This window comes from Penicillium oxalicum, chromosome VII (genome assembly GCF_001723175.1).
Source record: "Penicillium oxalicum strain HP7-1 chromosome VII, whole genome shotgun sequence".
Classification (NCBI taxonomy): Eukaryota; Fungi; Ascomycota; class Eurotiomycetes; order Eurotiales; family Aspergillaceae; genus Penicillium; species Penicillium oxalicum.
Genome location: NC_064656.1, coordinates 1,395,014 through 1,421,918, shown reverse-complemented (window position 1 = coordinate 1,421,918; position 26,905 = coordinate 1,395,014). Strand labels below are relative to the sequence as shown.

The 26,905-nt window shown below is 50.3% G+C and overlaps 9 protein-coding genes across 9 annotated transcripts; 5 read left to right on the top strand and 4 right to left on the bottom strand.

Moving 5' to 3' along the window:
- Window positions 1-397: 397 nt before the first annotated feature.
- Window positions 398-5,206, top strand: POX_g09030 (Mediator of RNA polymerase II transcription subunit 12; the record flags this gene model as incomplete). The annotated part of the gene is made up of 3 exons (XM_050117795.1): window positions 398-605; window positions 685-993; window positions 1,077-5,206. 3 exons carry the CDS (start codon window positions 398-400, stop codon window positions 5,204-5,206), a joined length of 4,647 nt encoding a protein of 1,548 aa, XP_049965939.1.
- Window positions 5,207-6,628: 1,422 nt separating this feature from the next.
- Window positions 6,629-9,026, bottom strand: POX_g09029 (uncharacterized protein; the record flags this gene model as incomplete). The annotated part of the gene is made up of 5 exons (XM_050117794.1): window positions 6,629-7,963; window positions 8,227-8,411; window positions 8,488-8,578; window positions 8,674-8,806; window positions 8,899-9,026. The coding sequence occupies 5 exons, from the start codon at window positions 9,024-9,026 to the stop codon at window positions 6,629-6,631; spliced, it is 1,872 nt and encodes a 623-aa protein (XP_049965938.1).
- Window positions 9,027-10,602: 1,576 nt separating this feature from the next.
- Window positions 10,603-11,788, top strand: POX_g09028 (Complex I intermediate-associated protein 30; the record flags this gene model as incomplete). Its single annotated transcript, XM_050117793.1, has 3 exons — window positions 10,603-10,684; window positions 10,755-10,988; window positions 11,073-11,788. 3 exons carry the CDS (start codon window positions 10,603-10,605, stop codon window positions 11,786-11,788), a joined length of 1,032 nt encoding a protein of 343 aa, XP_049965937.1.
- A 230-nt stretch (window positions 11,789-12,018) lies between these two features.
- POX_g09027 (Phosphoribosylaminoimidazole-succinocarboxamide synthase) lies at window positions 12,019-13,075 on the bottom strand (the record flags this gene model as incomplete). The annotated part of the gene is made up of 3 exons (XM_050117792.1): window positions 12,019-12,395; window positions 12,486-12,861; window positions 12,926-13,075. 3 exons carry the CDS (start codon window positions 13,073-13,075, stop codon window positions 12,019-12,021), a joined length of 903 nt encoding a protein of 300 aa, XP_049965936.1.
- A 255-nt stretch (window positions 13,076-13,330) lies between these two features.
- Window positions 13,331-15,996, top strand: POX_g09026 (uncharacterized protein; the record flags this gene model as incomplete). The annotated part of the gene is made up of 7 exons (XM_050117791.1): window positions 13,331-14,036; window positions 14,091-14,184; window positions 14,258-14,672; window positions 14,733-14,856; window positions 14,911-15,017; window positions 15,075-15,211; window positions 15,273-15,996. The coding sequence occupies 7 exons, from the start codon at window positions 13,331-13,333 to the stop codon at window positions 15,994-15,996; spliced, it is 2,307 nt and encodes a 768-aa protein (XP_049965935.1).
- A 609-nt stretch (window positions 15,997-16,605) lies between these two features.
- POX_g09025 (uncharacterized protein) lies at window positions 16,606-17,444 on the bottom strand (the record flags this gene model as incomplete). The annotated part of the gene is made up of 5 exons (XM_050117790.1): window positions 16,606-16,651; window positions 16,840-16,847; window positions 16,911-17,070; window positions 17,152-17,176; window positions 17,276-17,444. The coding sequence occupies 5 exons, from the start codon at window positions 17,442-17,444 to the stop codon at window positions 16,606-16,608; spliced, it is 408 nt and encodes a 135-aa protein (XP_049965934.1).
- A 557-nt stretch (window positions 17,445-18,001) lies between these two features.
- Window positions 18,002-19,990, top strand: POX_g09024 (uncharacterized protein; the record flags this gene model as incomplete). Its single annotated transcript, XM_050117789.1, has 4 exons — window positions 18,002-18,131; window positions 18,183-18,777; window positions 18,841-18,958; window positions 19,004-19,990. The coding sequence occupies 4 exons, from the start codon at window positions 18,002-18,004 to the stop codon at window positions 19,988-19,990; spliced, it is 1,830 nt and encodes a 609-aa protein (XP_049965933.1).
- Window positions 19,991-23,746: 3,756 nt separating this feature from the next.
- POX_g09023 (uncharacterized protein) lies at window positions 23,747-24,170 on the bottom strand (the record flags this gene model as incomplete). The annotated part of the gene is made up of 2 exons (XM_050117788.1): window positions 23,747-23,884; window positions 24,120-24,170. The coding sequence occupies 2 exons, from the start codon at window positions 24,168-24,170 to the stop codon at window positions 23,747-23,749; spliced, it is 189 nt and encodes a 62-aa protein (XP_049965932.1).
- Window positions 24,171-24,641: 471 nt separating this feature from the next.
- Window positions 24,642-25,613, top strand: POX_g09022 (uncharacterized protein; the record flags this gene model as incomplete). The annotated part of the gene is made up of 2 exons (XM_050117787.1): window positions 24,642-25,155; window positions 25,210-25,613. 2 exons carry the CDS (start codon window positions 24,642-24,644, stop codon window positions 25,611-25,613), a joined length of 918 nt encoding a protein of 305 aa, XP_049965931.1.
- Window positions 25,614-26,905: the final 1,292 nt, after the last annotated feature.

Here is a 26,905-nt window from a genome sequence, read left to right as displayed (position 1 = left end):
CTGTGATCCTCGGCATTTGCTGCATTTTGAGTCGTGACTCCACACGCCGCGACCTTTATCGCTGGATCGGCATTGAACTGCTCTGGCCAACACTTATAGACGCCGGTTGGTGTTTTCCCCTCCCCCGATGCGCCCCCCAAGCTCTCCTTCTGGCTGCCGATCCTCCTTTGACGATTACGACTGGTCCACCCTCCGGACCCCCATTTGGACATCTCAGCCGTGCCAGCCGTGGACGAAACTATTCTGGAGACAAAAGTTGATCGAATTTTTCAGAAAAGTATTGCCCTGAATATACGACTCGTCAGATTCATGCCCGATCGCTTCCACCGCCCCGGCGTCACCTCCCATCTCCTCAAATGATATCGTTCGCATCGAGTCTGCACACCATGAGCCTAAGATGATTCCTCATTCCTCCGCCGGCCAACCCTGGGCCTATCCGACGCGCGATCCCAATGGAGGGCCCGTACGGGTTGACCTGGCACAAGCGGCCGGTCATTTTGATTCATCATCGGCCGTCTCACAGCCAATCCGCAGGGCCGATGCCGTCGCAACCGGCGGCCCGTCACACATCTTCGGTCGAGACGAGCAGTACGGATCGCACGATCGTGGACCCCTTTTAAAAAGGCCGAGGCTAGACCTCTCCGGCACCTCCAATATGAGCGATGGCAGCTCGGCCATGCCCAGCGCGGAGCCCCGGAGCACACCCACCGGCACGGGTTCACGGCCACAACTCTCGTGGCGGGGACGACCCTCCTGGTCCTTTCAGTCGGTTATATCGGAGATCCCGGGCCATGATCATCGAAGTTCAGAACATGCTTCAGGGTCGAAACCACCATCTCCACCTCCATTTCCCGCTCAGCTATGGATCAGTGACCCGCAGAGCGCCAGCCGATGCAGATTCGGAGGCTTGTGACCCTCCTCCGGTTAAGAAGGTATCGACGACACCGTACCGGATCGAGACACCTGCCGCTGCTCCGATTCTCAAGGGAGACAGTGAGTGGAATCCCTCCCGGATCGAATGGATGTGTCATTGGGATTCCCTGCAATTACACAAGACAGCTGACAGATTTCCACAGAGGTCGCGGGCTTTGCGCCATGGACTGGAAAGCACCCGGAGGATATATTGAACGAGCAGACTGCAAATCAGGTTACTACGATCGGACACAGGTGTCTCAAAATGAATCAACACCGCCCGCCAGCACTGTATGCCCAGCTGAAGCATCGGACGGGGTTACAGATGCTTTCAACGGTCTTCACTGCGGCACTCGAGAAGCGTCAAAACCACAGCACAGTACATGCTCCATCAACATTCAAACCACCACCCCGTGTCACGCTCACTGACAACAAGCGAGAAGCTTGGCTTCGCGATCTGGCCAATTCGACGGTACCCCTTCGCCGATTGAGCAGGACGATTCCCCATGGTATTCGGGGCAAGGTGTTTGCTGGATCAATGCCTCAGCAAATGGATCCCAGTAGCCCGGCGGTTTGGCTCGCAAAGTGCGTTGGCGCCAATGAAATTCGCGCCTTCAAGCGAAAAGGCACAAGTGGTGCTTTGGCCACCGGGCTCGAAGCCAAGTGGGTTCGAGAATGGACAACCAACGTGCAACAATTCGTGGAGGGGGTCTTCGCTACGCCCAAAGTGACGGATTGGAAAGCCAAGATGACCTATGCGGTGGGTCTGAGTGCGCGTCTCTTTTTCGAAAACCTGCTCGACCACGAACAGTTTCTGGAATGGTTCTTAGCGTCCTTTGAGGCTGCTTCTTTGGCGACTGTGCCGGTCTGGGTGTTGATGCTAGGAATCTATTGGGACAACATCATGCGGTTTAGGCGCCGAGGCCGGCGTTTGGTGGAGATTCTCCTCGAAAAGCTTCGCCAGACGATTACTGCCAAGATCGATGCCCTCCGTCCCCTCCTTGACCGCTTGTCTCGCTTCGTCAGGAAGATCGCGCATGAACATACATCCTCGATGATTATTCCTGTTTCATGGGACGTATATAAAGATTGCATTCGCCAATCTCTGGACTTGTCCAACAACGTTGACCGCGCTCTACTTCAAAATATCGCAGAACGAAACGTGCGGGTCCAAAGACCTCGAAATAGCCAACGGTCAAGCCAGGTCTCCTCCCATCAACATCAGCGGATTGTTCGCCTTTTTGATTCGATACAATCCGCTCACGACGTTCTCACAGTGTCGGCTGCATGCTTTGAGGCACTTGGCAATGGACTTGCTCTAGTATCAAAGCTGCTAGAATGGCTCGCAACGCCTTTTCGACATGGCGTCCGCCGGGTTTACGTGGGCGTACGTCTCCTGCGGAGGTGGAAGGCATGTGGCGTTGATGTAGACCAACACATCTTATGTTTTCTCGCAAATGCAGGTGTCAACAAGAAGATTGACTTGGAGAATGTCTATCACACCATCTCTGAGCTCGTCCGGTCACAGACATTTTCAGTTGGTCGGTATCTTCAATGGCTCATGGCGAAGGGAGCTCCGAGTCGCCAAATTGATGACAACGTGCCTCCGGTCAATGTGGCAGGTGATGTTGAGCTCATCACACAGTTGCCCGTTTGCCGCCTACCTGAACACGTTTGTAACCTGCGCAGGACTTTGATGGTGCGGACCGGATATTCGGCGACAGAGGAAGCCCTAATGATCGAAAGTATTAAGACGGCCATCACGCATCGTCTTCCTGCCTTGTTTAACTTGTCGATGCCATTAGACAATGTGCCTCAATCGCTACCAACGAGTCTTCCGTGGTCGGTCAAGGCCGAAGTCACTCAGTGGCTTCGGCGTTGTGTCGTTGAACACACCCGTGTGAGCACTTGTGTGCCGCAATCATCTCTACCTACTCTATCCAGCCAGATCAGCGCTCTCACACCCGACGAGTTTTATCTCGTTCGCGACATCCTCGAAAAGTTCGGTGATATTTCGATCTTGGCTGATGTATTGAATGTTGCATCTAGCTCAGACGACTCGATTATCCTTGCCTCCATCGCTGATACCATTCACTGTCATCTTGATGTGTTGTTGGTGATCGGCGCTGCGATGGATCTCTTCCGCAAAGTGGTCGGGGCATATTCTAACGTCAAACGGAACGGCCTCCCGAGCCTCGACATGATCTTCTCGTTGATCGAGCTCGGTCTTCGTATGCCTAGTGAATCGCACACCGTTGCCATTCTTCGCCAAGACCTCCTGCGTCTTGAGAATAGGTCTGTTGTGGCTGCTTGCTCGCCAGTCTCAGACCATATTCCAGACAGCCTTGGTGACGCAGATCCCCTCTTACGGGAGAAGCTCGACCATCTCTTGTACGTCGGGAATGTTATTGACGAACCAACTATGGAGGCGCTATTTCAATCTCTCACGAAGCATCTCGAGGGGGACGATGGGAAGTCGAGTCTGTCGGCAAATGACACTTGCAGATACTTGGCGCAGTTGCGGTCTTTCCAACCTAAGCACTTCGATGTGACACTTGCTCGATGGGTGTGCATGCGCATAAAGTCATCGGACCGGTCGCATTTCATGCGCGTCTTGCCTCCACTTATTGGCGTCGGATGTGTGACTATTCGGTCATTCTGGTCTCTTGCAAAAAGGCTGTCCGCTTCCGCCAACACTATATTGGATGCTGCGGATTTGCCCACGGATTTGCTCGGACTTTTGATGATCGAAGATCGCGGCGCGCCATTCCTCGATCTCGTATCCTATCGCTTTGAGATGTCCCGGCAGCAATTCATTTCAAATAACACGGACATGATTCTTTCGATCTTATACGACGCTACTGCTTCTCTGAGCGGTACCGACAAAGTCGCGACGGCCAAGTACACCGAGCTGGAGAACTCAATGATCGGGTTGTTGGTAGAGTTGCTCATGCGGAATCCCACCACCTCAAGTCAATTCTGCTTAGAGCGAATCGAAAGCCAACCGGTCGTCTTCACGTCTGTTGTCAGGAAAGCTCTCGACGTGCTTCTTGGCTCATCCTCCCAGCGGGGGCAGCAGTCGGTTATTGAGGAGGTGGAAAAGCTGGCACTTGGCGCGGATGAGTTCTCACTTCCGCTATGCCAGTTGAGACTTCAAATCATCTTTCAGATGCAGTCGACTCCTCAGGATCGCAGCAAGCTAGTCGATGCGATGTTTCGGACAGTCGTTGCTGGCTCTGGCGCACAAAGGCCTCCATGGATCGATCTCGTGGCCTTGATGAGTTCCGATTCTGTGCGTCACATTCGCGAGAGGGCAGAGAAGGAGTTTCTTGCAATCCCACTACTAGAAGAGCCTATTCTCTCCGAAGGCATGAAGAATTTGAATGCCGCAAGGCTCTATCTCTCTGTTATTGAGCAACTTGCATCCAGCATTCCGGACTCCGGCGTACCGACAATTGCACCTCTCATTGTTGACAAACTGGAAAGTCTCTTGCACAAGTTCGTGGCCATCCAGAGCAGTCAAGCTGACAATCGCGGCGCTCAATCGGCTGCCCATGATTGCCACCGTGATTCGGAGCGCTTATTGGCCTTTTGGTTTTCAGCGTTCTGCAAATTAGTGATCATCCATCGCGTTTCTTTTGCACAAACGGCTTCTGCTCTCAAAGTTGGTCCCTCACCAGAACAGCCCCGTCTGCTGGTCTTACTTCTCTCGATCGCCTTATGTCGGCTCCCAAACATTATGTCGAGTGGCCCTTCCGGGGCAGATAACTCTCCGCACCAGGGCGCCGGTAGCGGTGGTCAGACATGCCCTGCTGTCCCCTTGCAGACCTACGCGTTGGATCTGGTAGCGTCATTGGTTGATGTTTTCCCTGATGAGGCTCGTCATCAGTGCGCCAGGATATTGAAAGAAAAGTGTCCGCCTTTTGCAGCCCTTCAAGACGACTCGCGTTTTGTCTACCTCCTGGGCCCCATTCCCGATATCAACACTTCTGGGATGGTCCAGGCTACATCTGCCCAATCTCCTATGGCGTCTGCCTCCACCCCCACGGCCGTGCCTGCCACCAGTTCCAACGCGCGCGATGCAGCTCAAACCCCATCCGTGAACGCAAATCCCGGGTTCTCTGAGAACCCGGCCTGCATAACGAACCGGCTGCGCCTTGAACACCGTGGGCGTACCATCGGCCCATACCCTGTTCGACCGTGGGAGCTTCTTGAGGATGCCGCTCCCTTTGTTGGTTTGAACGACACCGCGGTCAATCTGGGCTACTTTGATGCCAGACGTGTGCGTGTTTAGGTCTGCTTGGGACCCGCCAAACATATCATCTCTCTACCGAGGTTCTGTCAGCTTTCCCGTCGACCATATCTACAGGATCTCTTCTGCTTGGCGGTTCTCATCTGGCCCTGGTCTCACCTTGCCTTCTCAACGACTTCTCTCTTTCTTGCCAGTCTTCCCCTCCCCTTATCCCCCTTGTCTCAAGGATGACCTGACCCCTTTTTACCTCCACTCTCGCACAAACACAACCATATACTGAATTTTGCGCTCCTCGCCGTCTCTCTTTGAGACTGATACCAGCCGTATATTGCGGTCCAATTAACCTACGATACCCACTTTTCTCATTCTTACCATCTTCTTTTCCTCGTGCCACTTATCTCCATTCCCAACCACATTTGTCATAAACTCTTCAGCATATCTGGGTGATGGGCAGAACATAGAAGGGTGATTTGAAGACTTTCGGATTACCCAAAATCATCTTGTGCTTTTTCAGCGTGACGGAAATCTATCAATATACTCCAAGCAAACATCAACAACAGACGCTGGAAGGTGTTTCTCTTTTTCCTTTCCCCTTCCCCCCCTTTTTTGAATAGTAGATAAGGTTGCCATCTGCCTCGTCTAAGAAAGCACGCACCTAGGCAACCGTAACCTATTTCTTGAGGTTCCTATTACTACAAATTCGGGGTTGCCCACACAATGGGACAATTAACCTTAAAAAATTGCCAAGGAGGGCTCACCATGTATAATATAGAGTCATGTACTTTGATGAAAAGTCCTACCTGGTGTCCACTTGGTATGTGCGAGTGTACGGGGGATTTCATGAATAGCGGGGAGGACAGACATCGTGACGGGACTTTCGTCTTTGGGTGCCTCTGACAGCTAAGGGACTCTCTTCATGGAGAGTATGGATGATGATCTTGCTGAAGCATGAGGTTTTAAGAAAGGATGGGTCAATTGAGGAAGTGAGTTCATTTCAAACTGGCTACAACTGTTCAACGTTCAAGGTAGCCGCAGGTCCTGCATCGTGACTTCCTCTGTCACGCATTCATGCTTTCCCAAATTGGAGAAAGAGAAAGAATAGAAATGAAAACAAAACAAAACAAAGAAAACAAAGAACAGAATCCAAATGAAATTAAACCCAGACGATCCCAATCTTGAAAAGAGAAAAAAAAACAAACCAAGAGCCATAAACACCCAGAGCACCAGGTGCACCGTAAGCTAAATGCATCAAAAGCACCAAGAACACCAAAAACCAAAAGCGTCCAAACCCACCAAGAGCCAAGAACACCAGGAAAATGAAACAAACAATCTTGTCTTCTGAATATCAACGCTGTTCATCAATCTTGTGTGTGCACGAGCTTTTTTTTTTCCAATTTTCAAAGCTGTTTATCCATCTGTCTTTTTTTGGTCAGGTTTCAAAAGCTGTTCATAAACGTAACTTCGCTATGCCATGGGTAAGTTCCCACCGACGAAGTCACCTTCCTCGTCGTCATCATGCGCGTAGACTGACATGCTCGACTTAAAAGGTGAGGTAGAGCGAAAACCACAAGTCGAAGTAGAGCGTGAACGAGACGCTGAGTAGGGGTGAGATATAGAGATGGAAGAAGAGTGGGAGTGAGAGCGAGGATGACGAATGGAGAGAGAGCAGGATCGAGAGCGGGAGCGTGATTCCACCGCTGTGATGGATTCATCATCTGTATTCTCCATGATAGGCGACATCGAGGCTTGATTGACACAGGAGATTCTCTGGAGTCGAGTGATGAGCGTGGCTTCATCCTCTTCCTTATCGTCATTATGGACGCGAATGAGGCGGGGTGCTTTCTCAGGAACCTTGGGGTTCAAGGGCACTCCAGCGACGTAGTCATCATCGCCATTGTCCTCATTGTTGGTGTTCTCTCCTTCTTCCTCAGTGGGATGCTCGTTGTCGGTGGTGATGACTGGCTGAGCTGCAGGCACCTCAGTGGCAGTAGCAGTCTCGGTGGAGCCAGTCGACTCAGTGGCGGCGGGAGCAGTGGTATCTTCAGTGGGACCAGGCAGTCTCACGATGACTTGAGGCTGAGACTCTGGCTCAGCTTCGGCCTGGTCCGCGGTGGGGTACTCCATGTCTGGAGGCGAGGGCGGCATGTTTACAGGTCCAGCCCAGGGCTCGCCGTAGCCTGGGTTGGGAGGATAACCGTATTGCTCATCCTGGTAGCCATCGTAGCCAGGATGAGGGTATATGGAGCCATTCTCGGGATAGGCTGGTCCCGGGAAGTAGCCATGAGGAGGGCCAATCCAAGGAACAGGATGGCCAGGGGACATGAATGGCGGTGGGCTGTAGTGGCCATACATGTCTGGGGGGGTGTGATGGCCCATGAAGCCCGGATGAGCGGCGGGCATGTACGGCTGCGGGCTGTAGTTGCCGTACATGTCGGGAGAGGGGGGAGGACCCATGAAGGCTGGGTAGCCATTGTACATGGGATGTTGATGGGGGGGAGGGGGAGGAGGAGCGAAGCGGCTGATATCCTCATTGATTTCAGCGTAGGTGCCCTGGGGATATCCACGGCGGTGGCCACCCCGGCCACGGTAGTTGCCATTACCATTACGGTACTGGCGAGGGCCACCGTGGCGGTGCTGGAAGTTTCCAGAGCGAGAGAAGTGAAGCCCGCTGGTTGCTTTCGGGCGAGGAGGAAGGTGATTCACAGGGTCCTGAGCAGGACCCGGAGCAGTACCCTGCTGCTCGAGATTATGATCCATCTCGAACGGGTGCAGGTAGTACCGTTCGTCTTTGTGGAAGTGCTGAGGAGAAGCGAAGAGACAGAGGTTAGTGGGTGAATTCTTGAGAAGAAAGGTGAATGGGAGACGAACGAGGATGTAAAGAGAGGAAGGAAGAAGGAACAGAAAGATGGGAGATGTTAAATAGTGATGATGAGAAGAGGGGTGAAGTGAGAGAAAAAGAAATGTTTGTGTGAAGGTCGCAGGCAGAAAGGAGCAAACACCTAATATCACATGAAGGCAGCTGATGGGGGGTGCTCATGTAAGAAGAAAGGCAAACAGCTCACCCTAATGGCATCTCTGTAGTCATCCACAAAGGCGAAAGTCACCTTTGCCACGTCCGTCCAGCTCTGCAAGCCCGTCTGCTGAGACTCGATGGTGTAAGTCTCAAGAGGGCCTCGGCTTCCCAGAGCCGCCACCACATCCTGAGTGGTGATGGGCTGGAGAGAGCGAAGCCCAAGACAAGCAACACCTAGATGAAGGTTAGCATCATGAATTCTGAGGACAGTGGTATGCTGACTGGATATTGTACGAGGAGCAGTACTTACGCTGAGCCTTGGCCTTCTCAATTCTCAGCGGACGGTCATGGAGGATGGCCGGCTCCTCTCTTGCCAAAGCCGCGTTGGCATCCTCCACTCGCTAGAGATGAAATGTGGTGAGAAAGAGGATCTTTTGTGACATCACAGCGGATGAAAGCAAGACATGAGAGATTTGTACAAAGATGGATGACATACCTCAAATTGCACAAAGGCCCCAGGCAGGCCTTTCTTTCGGTCTTGCTTAATCTTGACATGGCAAGATCCGAACTCGGTGAAAACCGATTTCAAGTCGTTGGCCAAAATGTCAGGCGACACTTTGGTTGACAGACTGTATCATGCAAGTCATGATGATGATGATTAGCAAGCCCGTCGTTTGATCTTCATCGTGGTGACAAGGGTATCATGACAGATTCAACTTACTTGCCAACAAAGATACATGCCGCTGGAGGGAACAGGCCCTGGGCATTCTTGGCCGAAGGTTCCTCTTGCAGGCGATCACCACGAGGGCTCTTGGCCTCACAGGAAGCATCCACAGGCTGGACAGTCATTTTGAACACTGGAAACAAGAAATGACGAGTCCAAGAAACGAAACACAGAGATTATGGCTATGGCTATGCTTGGAAAATGGGGAATCAAGACAGGTTGCGATGGAAGAGAGAAAAAGATGTATGGGAAACGATGGAGTGCAGAGTATGAGGAGGAAGAAAAAAAAAACTGGGAGGGCGAGGGAGGACGGGGGATTTGTAGTCCTTCTGCTTGAAACTCTCATCTAGAAATGGATTCGGAGCTCTTGATGAAGCTTCGGAGGGACGAAACTGAGCGCTATCTTGAAGAGCAAAGCTTGGGAGCTCACGGTTCAACCATGGCTCTCAGGGTCGACTTGGGCGTCCGAAGCCCAAACGAAAGGGCATTGACTCAGAACCAAACCCTAACGACAGCAGAAGAAACCACGGGCGGATCATGATAGCATCATTGCAATGGCTTTTGACCGCTGAGAGCTGCACTGCCGCCTAAGATGGAAGTATGAACAAGATGCTATCCATGGATCGAGTCCACGAGAACATCGGAGGCTGGGAAGTGTAGCGCTCGAAAAGATGGCGGGTTCATCAGTGTTGATGTTTTGAAGATCGTCCGCGGCCTGTTCCATCGCATCATGACGTTTAAAATGCGCAAGCCTCGACATCGACAGAATGATTGGAATGATCATCTTCTGGGTCGAATCTAAATCGACAGCTCAGCAAAAGCTACATCTATTGTGAGTTTGAGACCTGCTAAGCGTGACGCATATCCTTTCATAGTCTGAAAGGGCGAAGGCTTGATGGACGGCTGACCAGCTTACCCGTACACATTCGACTCTGACGCCTTGAAGAAATGGCCCAAAGACACCTGCGATTGTCAAAGGCAGGGGACTTTCAGAAGCTTTAGGTCATGACGTGCGGACAGCGTTCTAGTGAGTTCCTTATGCATTTCAATACAGTACTATGCGAATATCATGTTCGACAGGTGTCAGCAATAGTTGAACCACTGAAGGAGGGAGCAGATGTGGCCCTCTCTTATATCCGCTGACGGCCAGGGACCCAATCTTCAAATCAATCTCATTATGATCCATTTCCAGGGTTTCATATTTCAATCGAGTGGCAGTCGGGGAATCCACCTTCCAAGGTCCTCTTCTCGACGTTTTGCGGAGATTGTTTCACGTGGCCTCACGGTGACATAGTTCATTCGGGGGGTACACTGCGGCTACAAACCACAAGCGACCTCCTGCAAAGATGGGAACAAAAAGCTCTTGAGGCATTCAAGACTGATCTGGTCTGATAGTTATAGATTTTGTCTTTCCCCTTCTATCATTTTCCTATGAAGCTGTAAGAAAAGAGGAATAGTCCCAGTGATACCCTCTCGACGAAGAAGGTGACGGAGATGAAGATGAGAAAATAGCCCTACCTCGATGTAGCTCGGCGGAAGTGTTTGCCTCCTACGGGACGAGCTGCTTATCTTATCGCCGCGGATCTACGCGCGCAAGTCTTCACGCCACTCCGAGATGCCGACATCATCTCGAGTTCACTGGGAAAACCCAGCGGTCTTTGGATTTTTCAAGCTCAATTGGGCACACACAGGACTGGAAAAATGTTTCCCACACGGAGACTAGCTGCCCCAGGTGGCTTCTTCAAGCGGAGCGCCGAAGAATTCAGTCGCCTCTCAAGGATCGGTTAGTATTGCGATCTACCATCTTTTGACTGATCGACCCCCGAGCTAACCTCACGACGTCCGTTCAACAGCGTGGAATACGGAGGCCTTGAATACTCCCACCAAATCATATACACTGCTGGATTTTGAAGATGTTTCCACAGTTGAAGGATGCAAAACAATGGCCGATCGCGCGGTAGGTGGATTCAGCACCGCAAGCTTGGACTTTGAGCCTGCAGAGCCCGCGTCGAACACCCCTGCGCATGCCCGCTTCCATGGAAGCATCTCAACCAAACTGCCGGCGAACTGGCGTGTGGAAAGGACCGGTGAGTCTCTCTGGGATAATCATTTGCAAAAAAAAAAAGATCCAAGAAGACTGAGACCGTGGGTGGTTGTGTTATTGTGAATAGGATATGCGGCGTTCCGCAACCGGGATCGCGGTTTCTGGCTCTTCGGTCGCCTTTACTGGGATGTGGATCCCTACGCATACCTCGCTCTTCGCATCAAGTCCGATGGTCGCCGATACACGGTCAATATTCAGACCGACTCGATCATCGAGACCGATATCCACCAACACAGACTGTACACGCGGCACCATCGCGTCCATGGTCAGACACCTATGCAGCAGGCTCTAAGTTCAAGGTCGGGTGAAGACTCAGCGATCGAGAAAGGGCATCATTCTCGGGGTATCCCAGATGCACTTTCGGATTTCCCGCCCGAGTCCACAATCTTGTCTTCCTCTTCGAGCGTCAAGACTGCTGGCGCTACCGGGTGGGAGACGGTACTCCTCCCCTTTAACTCCTTTGTACGAACCAATCATGGGTATGTCATGGAGCCACAGACATCCTTGCTTCGGTCGCGTGTGAAGAGCATTGGTATTGGACTCACGGATCGTATTGAGGGACCATTTGATCTACGTATTCACAAGATATGGGCCACCAATGGTATGGGTGAAGCCGACATTGAAGAGGAGCGACGCATCTGTGGCGCGGATGCCCTGCCCCTGGATGAAGGTGTCAAGTCGGGTTGGTCTGACCAGAAATCTAACAAAGAGCTCGAGGGCCAAGTCGGCTCTGCGCCGAAAGGGAAGGGCCTGAAGGGCTTGAAATCGGAATGGGACGACTGAGTGAACCTTGCCATTTCAAATTGAAGGAATTGTATGTACATTGTATCATAGTTCATCATCAAAACTCATCTTGGAAGAAGACACGACACTGCTGCGAGGCTGGGTCTCTTATCACTTTATTCACTTTTTGGAAGTTCATGGTCTAACAAGAACCAGCATGAAGAGATATCCATCACCAGAAAAAAAAGGCCCAACATGACCATGCTCTTCGGGTGTATTTCAAATGCAATCTATTGACTGCCAGTGATTTTCTCCCATGCCTCTTTATACTTCTCGGCTGTCTTCTGAACCACTTCGTCGCTCATCCGAACACCTTCTTTGCCCTTCAAGCCCTCCGAGACAAGCCAGTCACGCAGGTATTGCTTGTCGAAGCTTGCTTGACCCTGGCCAATCTTGTACGAGTCCTTTGGCCAGAAGCGCGAGGAGTCGGGGGTCAAAACCTCATCCGCCAGCACAACCTCGTTGGTTTCCTCGTCCACTCCAAATTCAAACTTGGTGTCGGCGATAATGACACCTCGCTCCAGTGCGTAGGCGTGAGCTGCTTTGTACAGCTGCACAGCCAACGAGGCAATGGTAGAGGCGTAGGGCTCACCGACAATGGCCGTGGCTGCAAATCATTTGGATATTAGGATCGTGTTTCTGCAGATTCTTTTCTGTTTTTTCTCTCAAGCCCCTCGAAATTTCAATGTCGACGTACCTTGATCAGGATGGATGTTCTCATCGTGCTCTCCCAGCTCAGCCTTGGTGCTTGGGGTGTAGATGGGTCCATCGGGGAACGCCTCGCTCTCCTGCAAACCCGGCGCCACCTTGATGCCATGCACGGTGCCAGATTTCTGGTACTCTTTCCAGGCAGAACCAGTGATGTACCCACGAACAATGGCTTCAATAGGAAGAATACGCAGCTTGCGCACCTGCATGCTGCGGTTTTGGAGCTTGGGACGAAGCGACTCGGGGATCTGAGGGGGAAGGTCGAGAGTGATAAAATGGGTGCGCAAAGAAGGAATAGCCTTTGTCAAGATCTCAAACCAGGTCTTTGTGCAAAGCGTGAGCAAGACTCCCTTGTTAGGAACTCCCTACAGATTGCAATATCGTGAGCCATTGATTTGTTGCCAGTGATGGATCATCTTCTCATCATACATTCTCCATAATCACATCGTACGCGGAGATGCGATCACTAGCAACGAAGAGTAGGGTCTTGTCGTCAACCTGATACAGATCGCGCACCTTGCCGCTGGCAACAAGGGGCAGAGCGCCCTGCAGGTCAAGTTTTGTGATGGCTTCCGACATGGTGGTTTTGTGTCAATTGTCGAATTGAAGGAAAAAGATGTAAAATGGAAGACGTACAAAGTACAAAAGGGCTGGTATGCGTCATCCGCGGAGTACATATTTTTGGCGGGGCATCCACCAATTGCAGGGGCTCCTGCCTCAGGCTGTTATCAGGAGGCTTATCGGCATCATCTCCAAACGCGACTCGATCACGTTGAGAGCTTCCAGAATCAGAAACAGCTGGACGGTCTCAGCAATGGGCTGAAATTGGGCAGAATGACACGCTATCTGACTCCATGGAGAACATGTCTGCTGTGTTTGATCAAAGTTTACACCGATGGACTTGTACCGAACTCGTCAGCCGTGGATGTTTTGTCTTTTCTCACGGCAGGACTGTTCCCTCTGGATCCCGCCGATAAGCAATGGGAAAAACATTACCTTCCACGAATCACTGATATCGAAGAAGCACTGTCAGGCCTCGAATCATCTGTCCCCGGCCGATCAGTATGGGACTTGTTTCTCAAGAAGATATGGTCATTGGACTCATTAGATGCCCTTGAGGTATTCTATATCGATGAAATACCTTCTTTGTTGACCAAGACACGCGAGCAATTGATTGCCGATCGAGACAATGGTCTTGCACCGGAAAATGAGAGGATGCGGCTGTCTCGGAGCTCACCTCTTGGTGCATTTGTGCGCAGAGCATACTTGGAATATGCGAGACTGCAATTCCATGACTCGGTGATGCTGTGGTCTGCTTTTGTCAAGTACCGATTGCCGACGTACCATATGTGGACCCGGAGAAATGCCGCGGACAAGCAAGCGCCAATTGACATAAACCTGCCTTTGGATGAGGCTCAATTCAGTGCTCACCTTGCGCACGTAGTGTACGGTAACATTGAGAATGGGGAAGAAGACGAAGGGTCCGTGAGCGTCAAGGATGCAGACCGACTCATCGAGTTCCAGGTCGCCGAGCTACAGAGTACGTTCGTTTGAAGCCTAGTTTGTGAAATACTTGACACTGATCGGATAAAAGGACACGGCGGTAGAGTGCCCGAGGAAATGCGACAGCATCTCAAACGTATCATGACCTCGGATTCGAATGCGCCGACGATGATATACTATCTGGAGTAAGTGCTCACGTTTACCTCCTAACACCGACGAAGTGTGAAATCCATGGATCCAACTGACCGGCCACGGCAGATACCTTGATGCGTGGAGAGCCGGCGATTATACATCTGCGTTCGACAATCTCCATCGTTACTTCGATTATACAATGCATAGCAACGCCGATCGAAGCGCCTATCAATTCGCGCTCCTCAACCTTGCAATCATTCAAGCTGACTTTGAATGCTTTGATGAGGCTATTTCCGCAGTACAAGAAGCTGTTGCGATCGCGCGTGAGTCCCATGATATGAATTGTCTCAACTTTTGTATGAGCTGGCTTTATCACTTCGGCAAGGCCTTCCCAGAGCACATGCGGGAAGTTCAAAATAGTGGAATGCTAGGCAACGAAAAAGAGGGCCTGGCTTTTCTCAAGGCCAAGTCCAAGGAGACGGAAATGTGGTCACTCATGAGCATGACCTTCCTGAGCGAGGCCAAGTTGGAGATGCAGCAGGTGGGTTCCTGAAAGCCGCTTGATGAACAACAGACTAAAGCATTTATTGACATGCACCAGGGAGAAAGTCTAGCCGCTATTGTAGAATCGTTCGTACGAGCATCCCACATCAATATTACGAAAGCTCTCACGAACCCAACCGGACCCTACATGCTGCTCCGAAGCGCCATGTATGCACGGATCGGTGCGTTTCCATCTTATGATCGAGTGCAATTGGTTGGCTGACGATCGATATTAGGTGCTACGCATCTTGCCTGGCTAGACACTGAAACATTTAATGAATGCTACAAAGAAAGCCGACCCTATGAGGACTTTGTCAAGCTGACGTATCGAAACTGTCAAATTGTAAATTTCCCAGCTCTCAGACCACTCGAGGTTCATAAGCTGACATCTTCGGAATAGCTGGCACTCAAGGGGAATTGGAAAGAAGCTATAGCTCGCATGAGCAGAGTCGAGCCGGACAAGCTGAGGGCTTTCAAGTACAACAATTCTTGGACGTATTATTCTGGTCTTCTTCAGTTGCGAAGACAGATCAACAGGTCAGCAAGCCTTTACACATCCGTCTCAAAGCTACACTATTAGTCTCTAACATATGCACAGGGACAACCGGGTAGCCGTGGAACACATCCTCGCCCAATTGCAAGCCATTCAGTCTCTAGACCTCGACATGCGCCTTCTTCTCGCCTTTTATACCATCGAATACACCCTCCGTCAGGGAGATACCAGTCGCGCCCTTCGCATGGTTGAACAAGCCGCTGATTCCATCCAGCCCGAGAATTTCGACGTGCATTCCCAAATAAAACTCCTCTGTCTAAAAGCTCGAATATTGGAGAAGACCGGCCACCCACAACGCGGCTTCTCTCTCGCAATGCGCGCTGCGAGTATTGCCTACCGATCGAAGGTTCTCTTTGACCTTTGGGAGGCGATATGCACCCTTGCCGCAGTGCTTCTATCTTTGCGAGAATTCGAAGCCACCGCCGAGCTGATTGAGAGCATTGTACCGCAGATTCTCGAAGCCGAGGACAGTGCTCTGACAGCGCGGGCATATTCGCTTCTCGTTGACGCCAATATGGGCACCGCAGGGGAGCTATGGTCCCAAGGGAGACAAGAGAGCACCATGGCCGCCAAGGAGTATGTGAACCGTGCCTTGGGTTACATCGAATCGGCTTACGATGCGTTCGAGGAAATTGAAGATATCCTCGGCCAAACGGAAATGATGGCCAAGAAAGCCACTGTGATGCATTTGACGGGTGACCCTGTCTTGGCTAATGACTACGCGGCAAAATACCTGGACTTGCGCAAGCGCAGAGGGCCAGAGATATGATAAGCTCTGCAGCATTACCGAAAACACGATCGGGGTTATCTGTTCCAGTTTTTCGGATGACTTTTCGAGCGGATGTTTGTCTTGTTTCTGACATTAGGGAGGCGTGAAATTTTTCAATACCTATCATTTTCTTTGCCGCAGTTTGAGAGAGCGAAGCATTCCTTTACCCTCGAAGTCGGTGTTTCACTTTGATATTAGACACGTGCTTGGCAAAGCGCTGTAAGAAATATGATATGCACAAGTTTACATGCGCTTGCACAAGTTAGGGTAAAGGTCAAGGGCGGCCGAGCTTTGAAACACCTGCGTTGCGTTGCTGTAGACAAACCTTTGTATGTGCATCTCCAGATTAATCGTTACCAATCTAAAAGAAATGACTCTACAGCCATGAGCTGCAGAGAAGAAAAACGAGTAAAAATAAAGCTTCACTCAATTTGATCAAACAGATCTGCCGTCCCCGCAGCTGCGGACTTAAAAAAAAGATTCCGCGCTCCACATCTGCAATAGCTATACATATACATGTGCGTTCAATTTCCAACACTCGTCGCGGGCCCGCATGGAAACTCACATGTGAGTTCTTGATGGTCGAATGGTTGTCTGAAAGCAACAAGCTTAGGTAGCCTTGTCCTTGTTGTGGTAGTTGACGTCGGAGTTCCAGCTGCGCGATAATTAGCATGTTTTCTTCAAGTAAAATCGGTCTTTATGCAGGAGACGTCAAGAACGGTCGCAGGCGAGAAGCAGGGCAACAGGCAAGATTGCGAGGAGGAAAGTAGGGTGAGAAGAGAAATCGAGCCGCGCTGTCGGCTTGCAGGCATATCCTTGCGAAAGGCGGAAGCTGAAACTTACAAAATGGTCTGTACATCATAATTAGCAATTAGCTCTCAGCCACTCAATTTATGCACTTAAGAGAGACTCACCTTGTCACCATCACCCCAGGGGTAGTTCTTGGAACGGATGTTCTGGTAGGGGTACTCGGTGCGCTCCTCAAGAGGAGGCATGTGGTCCCAGTGCTCCCAGTGCTCATTCCACAGGTTGTAGGCATTGAGGCCGCCACCAATCAGGCAGGGAATGACAGCGCTGCAAGCAATTCATCAGTCATGAGCTGTAGGTCTCGCTAGAACAGTTTTCGCACTGCGATCCTGCCGAGAAAAAACATACAAGATCGAGAGCTTGCGCCAGAGGTCTGCGAGTCCATTGGGTTAGTGAAAAGTGCTTGTGTGAGGCTCAGCGGAACAGCTCCCATCTTCCTGGCTGGCTGCCCTCAATTGGAGTAATGACGCACCGCTGGTGGAGGCGGCGTGGTGCTTGACAGCAGCACGTTCGCGGTTGAATTCGTTGTCGGCAATCCAAGAGGGCTTGGCCTCGGAGGAGTTCAAGCGGCGCTGGGCAGCAGAGCGAGCCTGCTGGGAGGCACGCTGAGCGAAGCGAGCAATGTTGCGCTGGGCGAACATGGTGGTTATTGTGGGGTTGCAAATGGTTTGCCTGGAGGGGAGAGAACGAGGCTCGTCGTACGTTGTCGAAATCCGAGCCGCTTTAGTGGTGGATTCCCGTGATCCCCCGGCTTATGTAATCTGACGACAGTCTACATCACGTGATGAGTACCTACCAGCACCTTGCGCGAGCTCTTAGACAAGAATTCAGGCCGGCGTAGTAACATTCTAGCAGTCAGTCTGATGTGGCATCTTCTTCTTGAGTGGAGAGCCGGGTAATGTCAAGTTGCTGTACGCCAGACTTCGGCCATGGGGTTCCGCATCACAACGTGGAACGGTGAGTGCCTTTGTTTGTGGTTCAGCAAAGTGGGCCCCGATAGCTCAAATGATGCTAATCAAGGATCTCAGTAAATGGCATACGGTGTGTGGAGCAATAATTGAAGGCGTTGGCTTCAAAGCTCATGAGTCATCCATAGCAATCCATTCTCGTACGAGCCATGGAGGGGAACCAGGACTTTCGAGGTCAGATTTCCTAGGTAATGCTTAGAGCCTCAACATACTGAAGTTACTCGCAGGCCATGTTCGATATCCTGGAGTCGGATATTGTCGTATTCCAGGAAACGAAGATCCAGCGAAAAGACCTACGCGATGACATGGTCTTGGTCCCGGGATGGGACTGCTATTTCAGCCTACCCAAGGTAAAAAAAGGTGAGCTCAATTGTTCAATAGCTAGTGGACGGCACAGCTCATTCGCAGCAGGATACTCTGGAGTCGTGATCTACACTCGAAATGCAACTTGTGCGCCAATCCGAGCAGAGGAAGGAATTATCGGTGCTCTTTGCGCCCCAAATTCAACAACTCCGTTCCGAGAGCTACCAGAAGACCAACAAATTGGGGGTTATCCGACCCTTGAGCAGCTGAGAGCACCAGAAGCTATAGACTCAGAAGCAGACGAGGAAGACACGTCCAAAGCACCAGAAGAGCAAATTGACCCGGCAGTGCTTGATTCGGAGGGACGCTGTGTAGTGCTTGAGTTCCCGGCGTTTGTTCTCATCGGAGTGTACTGCCCAGCCAATCGCGACGAAAGTCGTGACATGTTCCGACTCAGCTTTCTGAACGCTCTTGATGCAAGAGTGCGCAATCTGGTGGCTATGGGCAAACGTGTTTTTGTGACGGGAGATATTAACATAGCAAAGCAAGCTATTGATTCTGCCCACGCCCTCGAAGCCATCCGCAAAAGCACCGCGACAGAGGATGAATTCATTTCAACACAATCGCGCAGACTGTTCAATCAGTTACTCGATGACGGCAAAGTTGTTGGCTCCCGTGAAGAAGGTAGAGGAGAGCCGGTGATGTATGACATTTGCAGATCATTTCATCCCGATAGGCTTGGAATGTATACCTGTTGGGACACCAGACTCAACACCCGGCCGGGCAACTTTGGAGCTCGTATCGATTATGTGCTCTGTAGCCTCGATATGAAAGACTGGTTTGCAGATTCAAACATCCAAGAAGGATTGATGGTGCGTTTCACGGTATGCTTATTGGTTTCAAAAGCTTGCTAACGTGGATGCGCGCAGGGCTCGGACCACTGTCCTGTGTATGCTGTCTTCAAAGACCAGGTGCCATACAACGGAAACATGGTGCATGTCAAGGACATTGTGAACCCACCAGGTGTTTTCGAGAATGGCGAGCGCCAGTTGGCATATTCATCTAGTTGGATGCTACCAGGGTCAGGGCGTCTGTTGCCCGAGTTTGATGTCGACAAAAGACGCAGCATCAAGGATATGTTCGCTCGGAAACCCGTACCCGGTGTTTCTCGTGATGTTTTCTCCCCAAACACCCCCGGTATATCCGCATCATCAGATTCAGTGGCTGTCAAACCGCAAAGCCTGACGAGCGGTAACAGGATATCTGTCTCATCTTCCCCCAGTCAGAAACGCGTTCCAGATACTTCGTCGCGCAAGAGACCACAGTCACATTCAACTGTGCCCATCAAACGATCCAAGTCGTCTGGAAATACGGGTTCTAATAGCACTGCAGCAAGCCAAAAGACCCTCAAAGGATTTTTCAAGCCAAAGCCAGTCGAGGGCCAAGAACAGGAGGAGTCACTTGTAACTTCGGCGGAAGAGCAGGCTCAGTCGTTCTCTGCCGGATGCTCGTTACCACAAAAAGGATGTCGTGTTCCTGGGGCCACCGATGTTGGAATGAGAATGTCTCGCAACGCCGCTGAGGCACCTACACAACCACAGTCCTCTCAGATCAGCACGTCTTCAGCAAATTCATCGCCTCAAAAATCGCCCTACAAATTGCAAACCGATACATTCGTTGACCCTATTGTCAGCAAGGAAGACTGGAGCAAGCTCTTTACCAAAAAACCAGCTCCTCGCTGTGAAAGCCATCAAGAGCCGTGTGTCTCTCTGACCACTAAGAAACCGGGAATGAATTGCGGTCGAGCGTTCTGGATCTGCCCGCGACCCCTTGGTCCTAGTGGTGAGAAAGAGAAGGGCACGCAATGGCGTTGTCCAACTTTTATTTGGGCCAGTGACTGGAACTCGAACACCTAAACCGACTGACTCTAAGTGAGCTCAACCACACCTCGAGCGGAAAGAGTTGGTTCGTTCGACGTCCTGCATATACTCTGGTGATAAGATCTGGGTTGGTAATTCGCCTGCAAGAAAATCAGCCCATCAATAATACAAAACGCCAGGGCAAGGATTTGTCCTTTCAGGCCTCAAGGCTTGACACTGTGGTCACTTACCACGTGTAGCTGGAGATTCACAGATAAGAAATCCATGTCACTCCCTGAAGAAGGCGATTGGTCTCGTAAGCTTCTCAGACCGTAACTACCTGTGCACCTTTATGGTATGAGTGATGCTTTATTGAAACAACAAATGCATCACTAGCCTTCCATGAGCTCCAGGCGAAGATTTTCGCGAGCAAGATTTCAGGTTCGATCGGACGTCACCCAGAACGAAGTTGGAGTGAGAGTGGAATTGGAGGTGCCAGGCATTGGAAACATCCAAAGCACCGACAGAGCCGCGAGAGATTCTCGTGGCAAATGGAGTCCTTCCTCCAAGGTCGCGCGTCGCCCATGACACTTCTTGAAAAGGCTCAAGAGCTTTTATGACCGGGTGGGAAACATGGTTGGTTAACTTTTTCAACAGATCGACTCCATTTCTGACAGTGTATAGCTCGGGTTCGTCGTAAACTGGCAATTCGCGCTAAATCCATGCTCGCTGCAAAAGGTCTGGGGCGTGTTACGTGAACGAGTGCCATTCAATCATGAAGCTTGCGGCCAGATGCTTAGGACGTATCAACGCATTAGAATTTCTTGTCACTCTGCTGCAAAGACGATATGGCCCAGGCGAGCTGATTTTGTGCTGGCCCCATGATTCTCGCAGGATTTGATACGGGGAATTGTTGGCGGCGGAAGGTTCATTGATCTGCTAATGGAGTTCACAACAAGTCAGCATCAATTCAAATAGCTTGCCAAAAATCAAGGTGAATAATCCGACGGATTTGATGAGCGCATGTTGATGCTGCTGCTGCTGATGTGTACATCCTTAAAAGGACTATTCCTCACTTGGCCAGACGAGCCGTGGATTGACAGGCAGGCACCGCCTGACGCGTCTTAAGCCTGCCAAGCTGTTGTTTCCGCCTGTCTCTTGAGGCTGACGGGAGGAACACCGGAGAAAGCGAACTTGACTGCTATGATCAGACTCTGCAGCAGTCCCTAGCTCATTCGTGCGAAACTCACTCTCTCTGGTTGCTGCTCATGCCAGAAATCCCTCAGCAGTGTGTCGTAGGTTACAGACCATTTCTCCCGAAGGCTTGTGATCGTGAATAATCCGCTAATTGATCCCTCATCCGGAACAGACCTCGAAGAACCAAGCATCGACACCGATTCGCCCTCATTTCCATGTCGCTGAACCTGGGGATGCTCGTTCAGCGACACTGAGCAAGCAGATACAAAACCGGGGAATGTGACTAGTTGAAAGAAGGAATAACGAGGCAAGGCTACCATTGCGTGCCGCATCTTCTTCGTTACTCCGAGCGATGGCGAGGTCTGCATGCGATCATGGGTTCTTGAGATGCATTATTACGGGAAATCTCTCACGGAGAAAATGACCCGGAGTTTGAATCTCCCGTGTGGCATATTTTACTCACCAAGCTTTGCCCTATCATCAAGTAATTCGGCATGCATTTGTGAGATCGTCGGAATGATATGTCATGATGAATCGCTGGAAGACGTCAACTGTGAGCATACAAGCGCAATGTCCCCTCAAGTCTCAAATATCATACCTAATCGATTCCCCGGTAACACCCTCTTAAAGTGTCAGTCAATCTTCCAAATCACAGGATCGACTTATCCATCCTCAACTCATTTCGCTGCAATCAAAATCTTATACGTCCGGCGTAGGCGTGCTGGGAGACTTCGGAATCAGCTGCACCAAATGCGCTGGCAACCCCGACTGAAGAATTGGCAGGGGAGACGAGTTTTGCAATTGCCACGGCCATAATTGAGCTCTCATCATGTTGCTCTATGTTGACATTCAAGGTCAGAATTTATATCTCCTTGCCCCCTCAAGTCTTGATACACTTGCTTTCGGTGAAGTGGGTAGCAAGTGGAAGCTCGACCCGAAATACAATGAAGTGTATCGCCAGTCCCGCGCTTCATACAATGTTATCACATGACGAGATATGTGTTTCTTCCTTCTCGATCGAGGCTATTCATCATTCATGGCGCTATGCCAGCTGGACCTTGGACATGCAATTGACTCAACATACTAACCCAGATATGCTCACTGAGTCAAAAATGTAGCCTCCATGGCCATTCATCACCGTCTACATGCCCGAAAATCTAGCTTGGCATTGGATCGACGCTATTACTAGTCTGTTTTTACCCCAGGTGCACCCTCAATCCATCTACGTGTGGAAAGTGCTGACTTATAGTATCTTCCTTAGCCCCCTCCGTCTTCAATAATCACAAGCTTTATGAAATTTCTCAATATGCTATCTACTCTGATTCAGAGACTGCACTGGTTCCTTGGCTTACGATTCCGTACACGATCCCAACAACAAATACACAGCCAAGTGGCTTCCAGGCGCCATTCTTCATGGAGGATTGAAACTCGTGGCCACAGACTTCGTACTCTATCGTGAAGTACAAGGGACTTGAAGCTCATCATGCTTCTTAGCATCATGGGCTCTCTTATGGCCCATCAATCTCTTGTCCATCTTTCATGTGTGATGAATACTGACTTCACTGTGTCTTCAGATTAACCTCTTCCACTCATCTCTTCAGACTCACCTCTTCAAACTCACCTCTTCAAACTCACCTCTTCAAACTCACCTCTTCAAACTCACCTCTTCAAACTCACCTCTTCAAACTCACCTCTTCAAACTCACCTCTTCAAACTCACCTCTTCAAACTCACCTCTTCAAACTCACCTCTTCAAACTCACCTCTTCAAACTCACCTCTTCAAACTCACCTCTTCAAACTCACCTCTTCAAACTCACCTCTTCAAACTCACCTCTTCAAACTCACCTCTTCAAACTCACCTCTTCAAACTCACCTCTTCAAACTCACCTCTTCAAACTCACCTCTTCAAACTCACCTCTTCAAACTCACCTCTTCAAACTCACCTCTTCAAACTCACCTCTTCAAACTCACCTCTTCAAACTCACCTCTTCAAACTCACCTCTTCAAACTCGCCTCTTCAAACTCACCTCTTCAAACTCACCTCTTCAAACTCACCTCTTCAAACTCACCTCTTCAAACTCACCTCTTCAAACTCACCTCTTCAAACTCACCTCTTCAAACTCACCTCTTCAAACTCACCTCTTCAAACTCACCTCTTCAAACTCACCTCTTCAAACTCACCTCTTCAAACTCACCTCTTCAAACTCACCTCTTCAAACTCACCTCTTCAAACTCACCTCTTCAAACTCACCTCTTCAAACTCACCTCTTCAAACTCACCTCTTCAAACTCACCTCTTCAAACTACAAGGAGGGTTGATAATTCATGTCATCCATATTTGTTACCATCTATGCCTCCATTGAACCTCGAATATTTCTCCAAACAAATTGTCTGCCTTATATGCTCAATTTAGCTCAGGCTTTCGCTCTCGGATGACCTGGGCCTTTCTTTTCTCCCAGTCTAATTGCTCTTTCTATTTTGAGTTCCCATACGTCAATACCTCAAGCATCTGCACATCCCTCTTACTCTGTTTCAATTCTGGAGTTGCTCTCATTCCAGAAACAATATCTTCTGCTTTTTCTTGAGCCAAATACTTTTTCTTTGTCTTTTTGCTTGGTTAACTGAGTTCCTTGCCCTCAAAGTCTTCATATACTATCCCCATCACCAATTTCGTCTCGACCAGTTCGACCAGCTCGATCAGCTTCACCAGCTTCACAAGCACCACCAGCTTAAACAGCACCACCAGCTTCACCAACTGCAAAATCGATTGCTCCATCAGCTTCCCTAGCTTCTGATTCTGTGCTTGATATCAACATCATATACTGTATACGAGCTTACCTTAATCATTTTACTCTTTCTCCACGTTCTCATACATACTCAGCTTTTACTTAATACCAACATTGTGAAATCTGCCAAGCCTTTTTTGGTCGAGTTTTTAAAATTTCAAAATTTCCCCGCAATTCCACGAGGCCGACCCACTATCTACTTACCCGGATCCACAGTTCGTCAAACCCTAATCTTTGTGGAAGAACGCCTTGCATGGTGTGATATGCCAAGGCGGAGAATTGATCGTGCCATGGAACATATCAGGTTTGTGCGGCATCCATCTGGTTGTGAGAGAGATACAGAAGTCTTATGCTGACTTTGCTTGTGCTTATCCAGGCCCTGATCTTGCTGGCCCGCTCCTGCCTGCTCGTTTTCCCCATGTCCAGCACCTTCCAGTTCGCTCCTCCCCAACCTGCCCAGGCAACCACCAGATTTGTTTGCTTTCTTCAGGTTTCTCTCAAGGCCCCACGACAACGAAGCAAACATTACAGGCCCAGATTATTGGCTCTCTAAATCGACACTAGTCACCAAGCGCGTGAGACCCGCCCCCAGAAACACATAAATGCCTCTATTCCCCCCCCAAATTGGCAACCTTTTTTTTTTCTTCAACCCTCTTTCCACTTTACAATACTCTCATTCAACCTTTCAAAATTTCAAACACTTATTGACTCAACTTTGATTTTAAAATGTCTGACGAAGTCCCACTAGCTCATCAGAGTCCGCCCAGTGGACTCTCCAGTCCGGCAATGGGACCTTTCCTGTCCGAGGTTGAGCACAAGCTCTTGCGCTACCTTAATGCGACTCACGAATACGAATCTCTTGAGATGTTCAGCTACTATCCTCGGGGCACCAGCGCCCGTGACTTTGCTGCTCTCACCATGACTTTCTACCCTGACTTTGACCTTTTTGTGCTCGAATCTCTTCAGCCCCGTCATGGACTTCGATATGCCATCGTCGATGACCGTCTTGTTCAATATGACCCTGTCACCAATATGGTTATCTTTGGTCAGGAAAATGAGGCTCCAGGCCCGCATGACATGGCAATCAATACTGCTGCTGAAAATCTTGGAATCGGCCAGGGTGACAACGGTGTTGACGTTGCTCAGCAGGTTGGGGAATTTGTGACCAATCTCGGTCTCAATATGCCCATTGAGAACCTTCCGAGCACTCGGGCTGTGAACTCCTTCATGATGTTTCGATGTAAGCAGCAAAAAGTCATTTATTTCAATCGATTCAGTTGCTGACAAAATCCAGGCTTTTGCGGTCCGGCTTTGACTGGCCGTGCTGAAAAGATGAAGTCGGTGTACATCAGTCGTTTCTGGGGCGTGACCGTCCATCGACCTCAGTTTGAGATAATGGCAAAGGCTTTCAACTATCTTCGTGATGTGTTGGGAATGACCGCGAACCCACGCTTCTTTGCCTGGTTCATTGGCACTCGTCTGTTCCGTCTGCCGGACCCCAATGTTTACGTTCTCATGTGTGGCTGGAACGTTTGGGTGCGACACCCCCGACACCTTTGGCCAGCGAACTTTTCGACTTGCAGCTCTATTCCTGCTGTCAATGTCCATGAAGTCGTGACTTATGCTCGTCTGGCGCAGCTTGTTCCACCTGTGGGCAATATCTACGACCTGGCTGAGAACCTCCCTCCTCCCTTTTGAGGTTCTCGGACAACTCCGGTACAGCTACAGCAGCTTACCCGAGCATTCCAACCAGGGGACGATTGGGCTTGTTTTGACTTAGTTTTATGGAAGTGAGACCTTGACCAGACGACTTATTTTTACCATGGCTGTTTGATTATCTCTGGTCCATGGCTGTTCGATTACCCCGTCACCGTCTCGAATGCTTCCAGGGGACACTGGTTTCAGGTTTTTATTTTTATGGCTTTTGATCACCAGGAAAATGATGCTCAATTTATGAGTGCATCAGGGGTCAGGTTACTTAGCCTAGTGTTTGTTTAGTTCAATGAAACCAGGATTAGGGCTCCAGCCTCGCTGCTTCAGTAAACCGGAACGGTTATGAACACAGGAGACATTGAGAAGTAAATGTGGTGAGTAACTAATGCATCACCTTTTTTTTTACATGTTGACATGGTGTTGCGCTTCATCGCATCGAGACTCACGAAGATTCTTTGTCTGAGGTGGCGTTGACGACAAGGATGGTTCTTTGTTTGACGTTGATGCCAAGGCCGGCGATCTGCGGATCGGCGATGAACGGCTAGTGGGTCTCGACTCCCGCATAAACCCAAGTGGAGACGGCCGGAGACAAGGTTTATGCGCCAAGCCAGCCCACCCGACCATGCGCCCGACACGCACACCAAACAATCCATGCACACGCAAGAGCTCCGTGCGGACCTGCACCCGAAGAGTCTCGGGGAGATTTCGGTTCGCAAAAAGAAAAAGTCTGTGCGGTCAGTCAGGGGCTGGCGAGAGCGCTCTCCTGTTTCCGGGATCAACAAAGGGAGATTGGACGCTTGCAACACGGTGTCTGAGAAAACCCGAGGACTTGACTTGAACGAAACAAAGAAACAGATGCACAGCCTCGCGACCGGGGTCCACAGTGAGACCAGGTCGAGGTGTCGGGGACCATGACGGCGTGCTCCCGACGAGTTTCTATGTGGACGCCTTTTGTGTGGAAAGGAGGGTGACCAACCTGGATCCGGTCCAATGAGATACGTGAGTGAATAAGGGTGATCTTGGCTGGCAGTACGTCGAGGAAAAGCGAGAATCATTAGGTGAGAACATGGGTACGATTTGCTAACGAATATGATGACTCGAGATAGAAGCTACCGACCGAAATTACGGAGATGGATGCGACCGCAAGACGCCAAGATCGGAGCCGCCCAGAAAATGCATTCGAAGGAGGACACGGTCACAAGATTGAGCATACACAAGGGGGAATTAATGATTGGGAGGGAGGGGGACCGCGAGTGAAAGCACGAGATGTGGGTGCA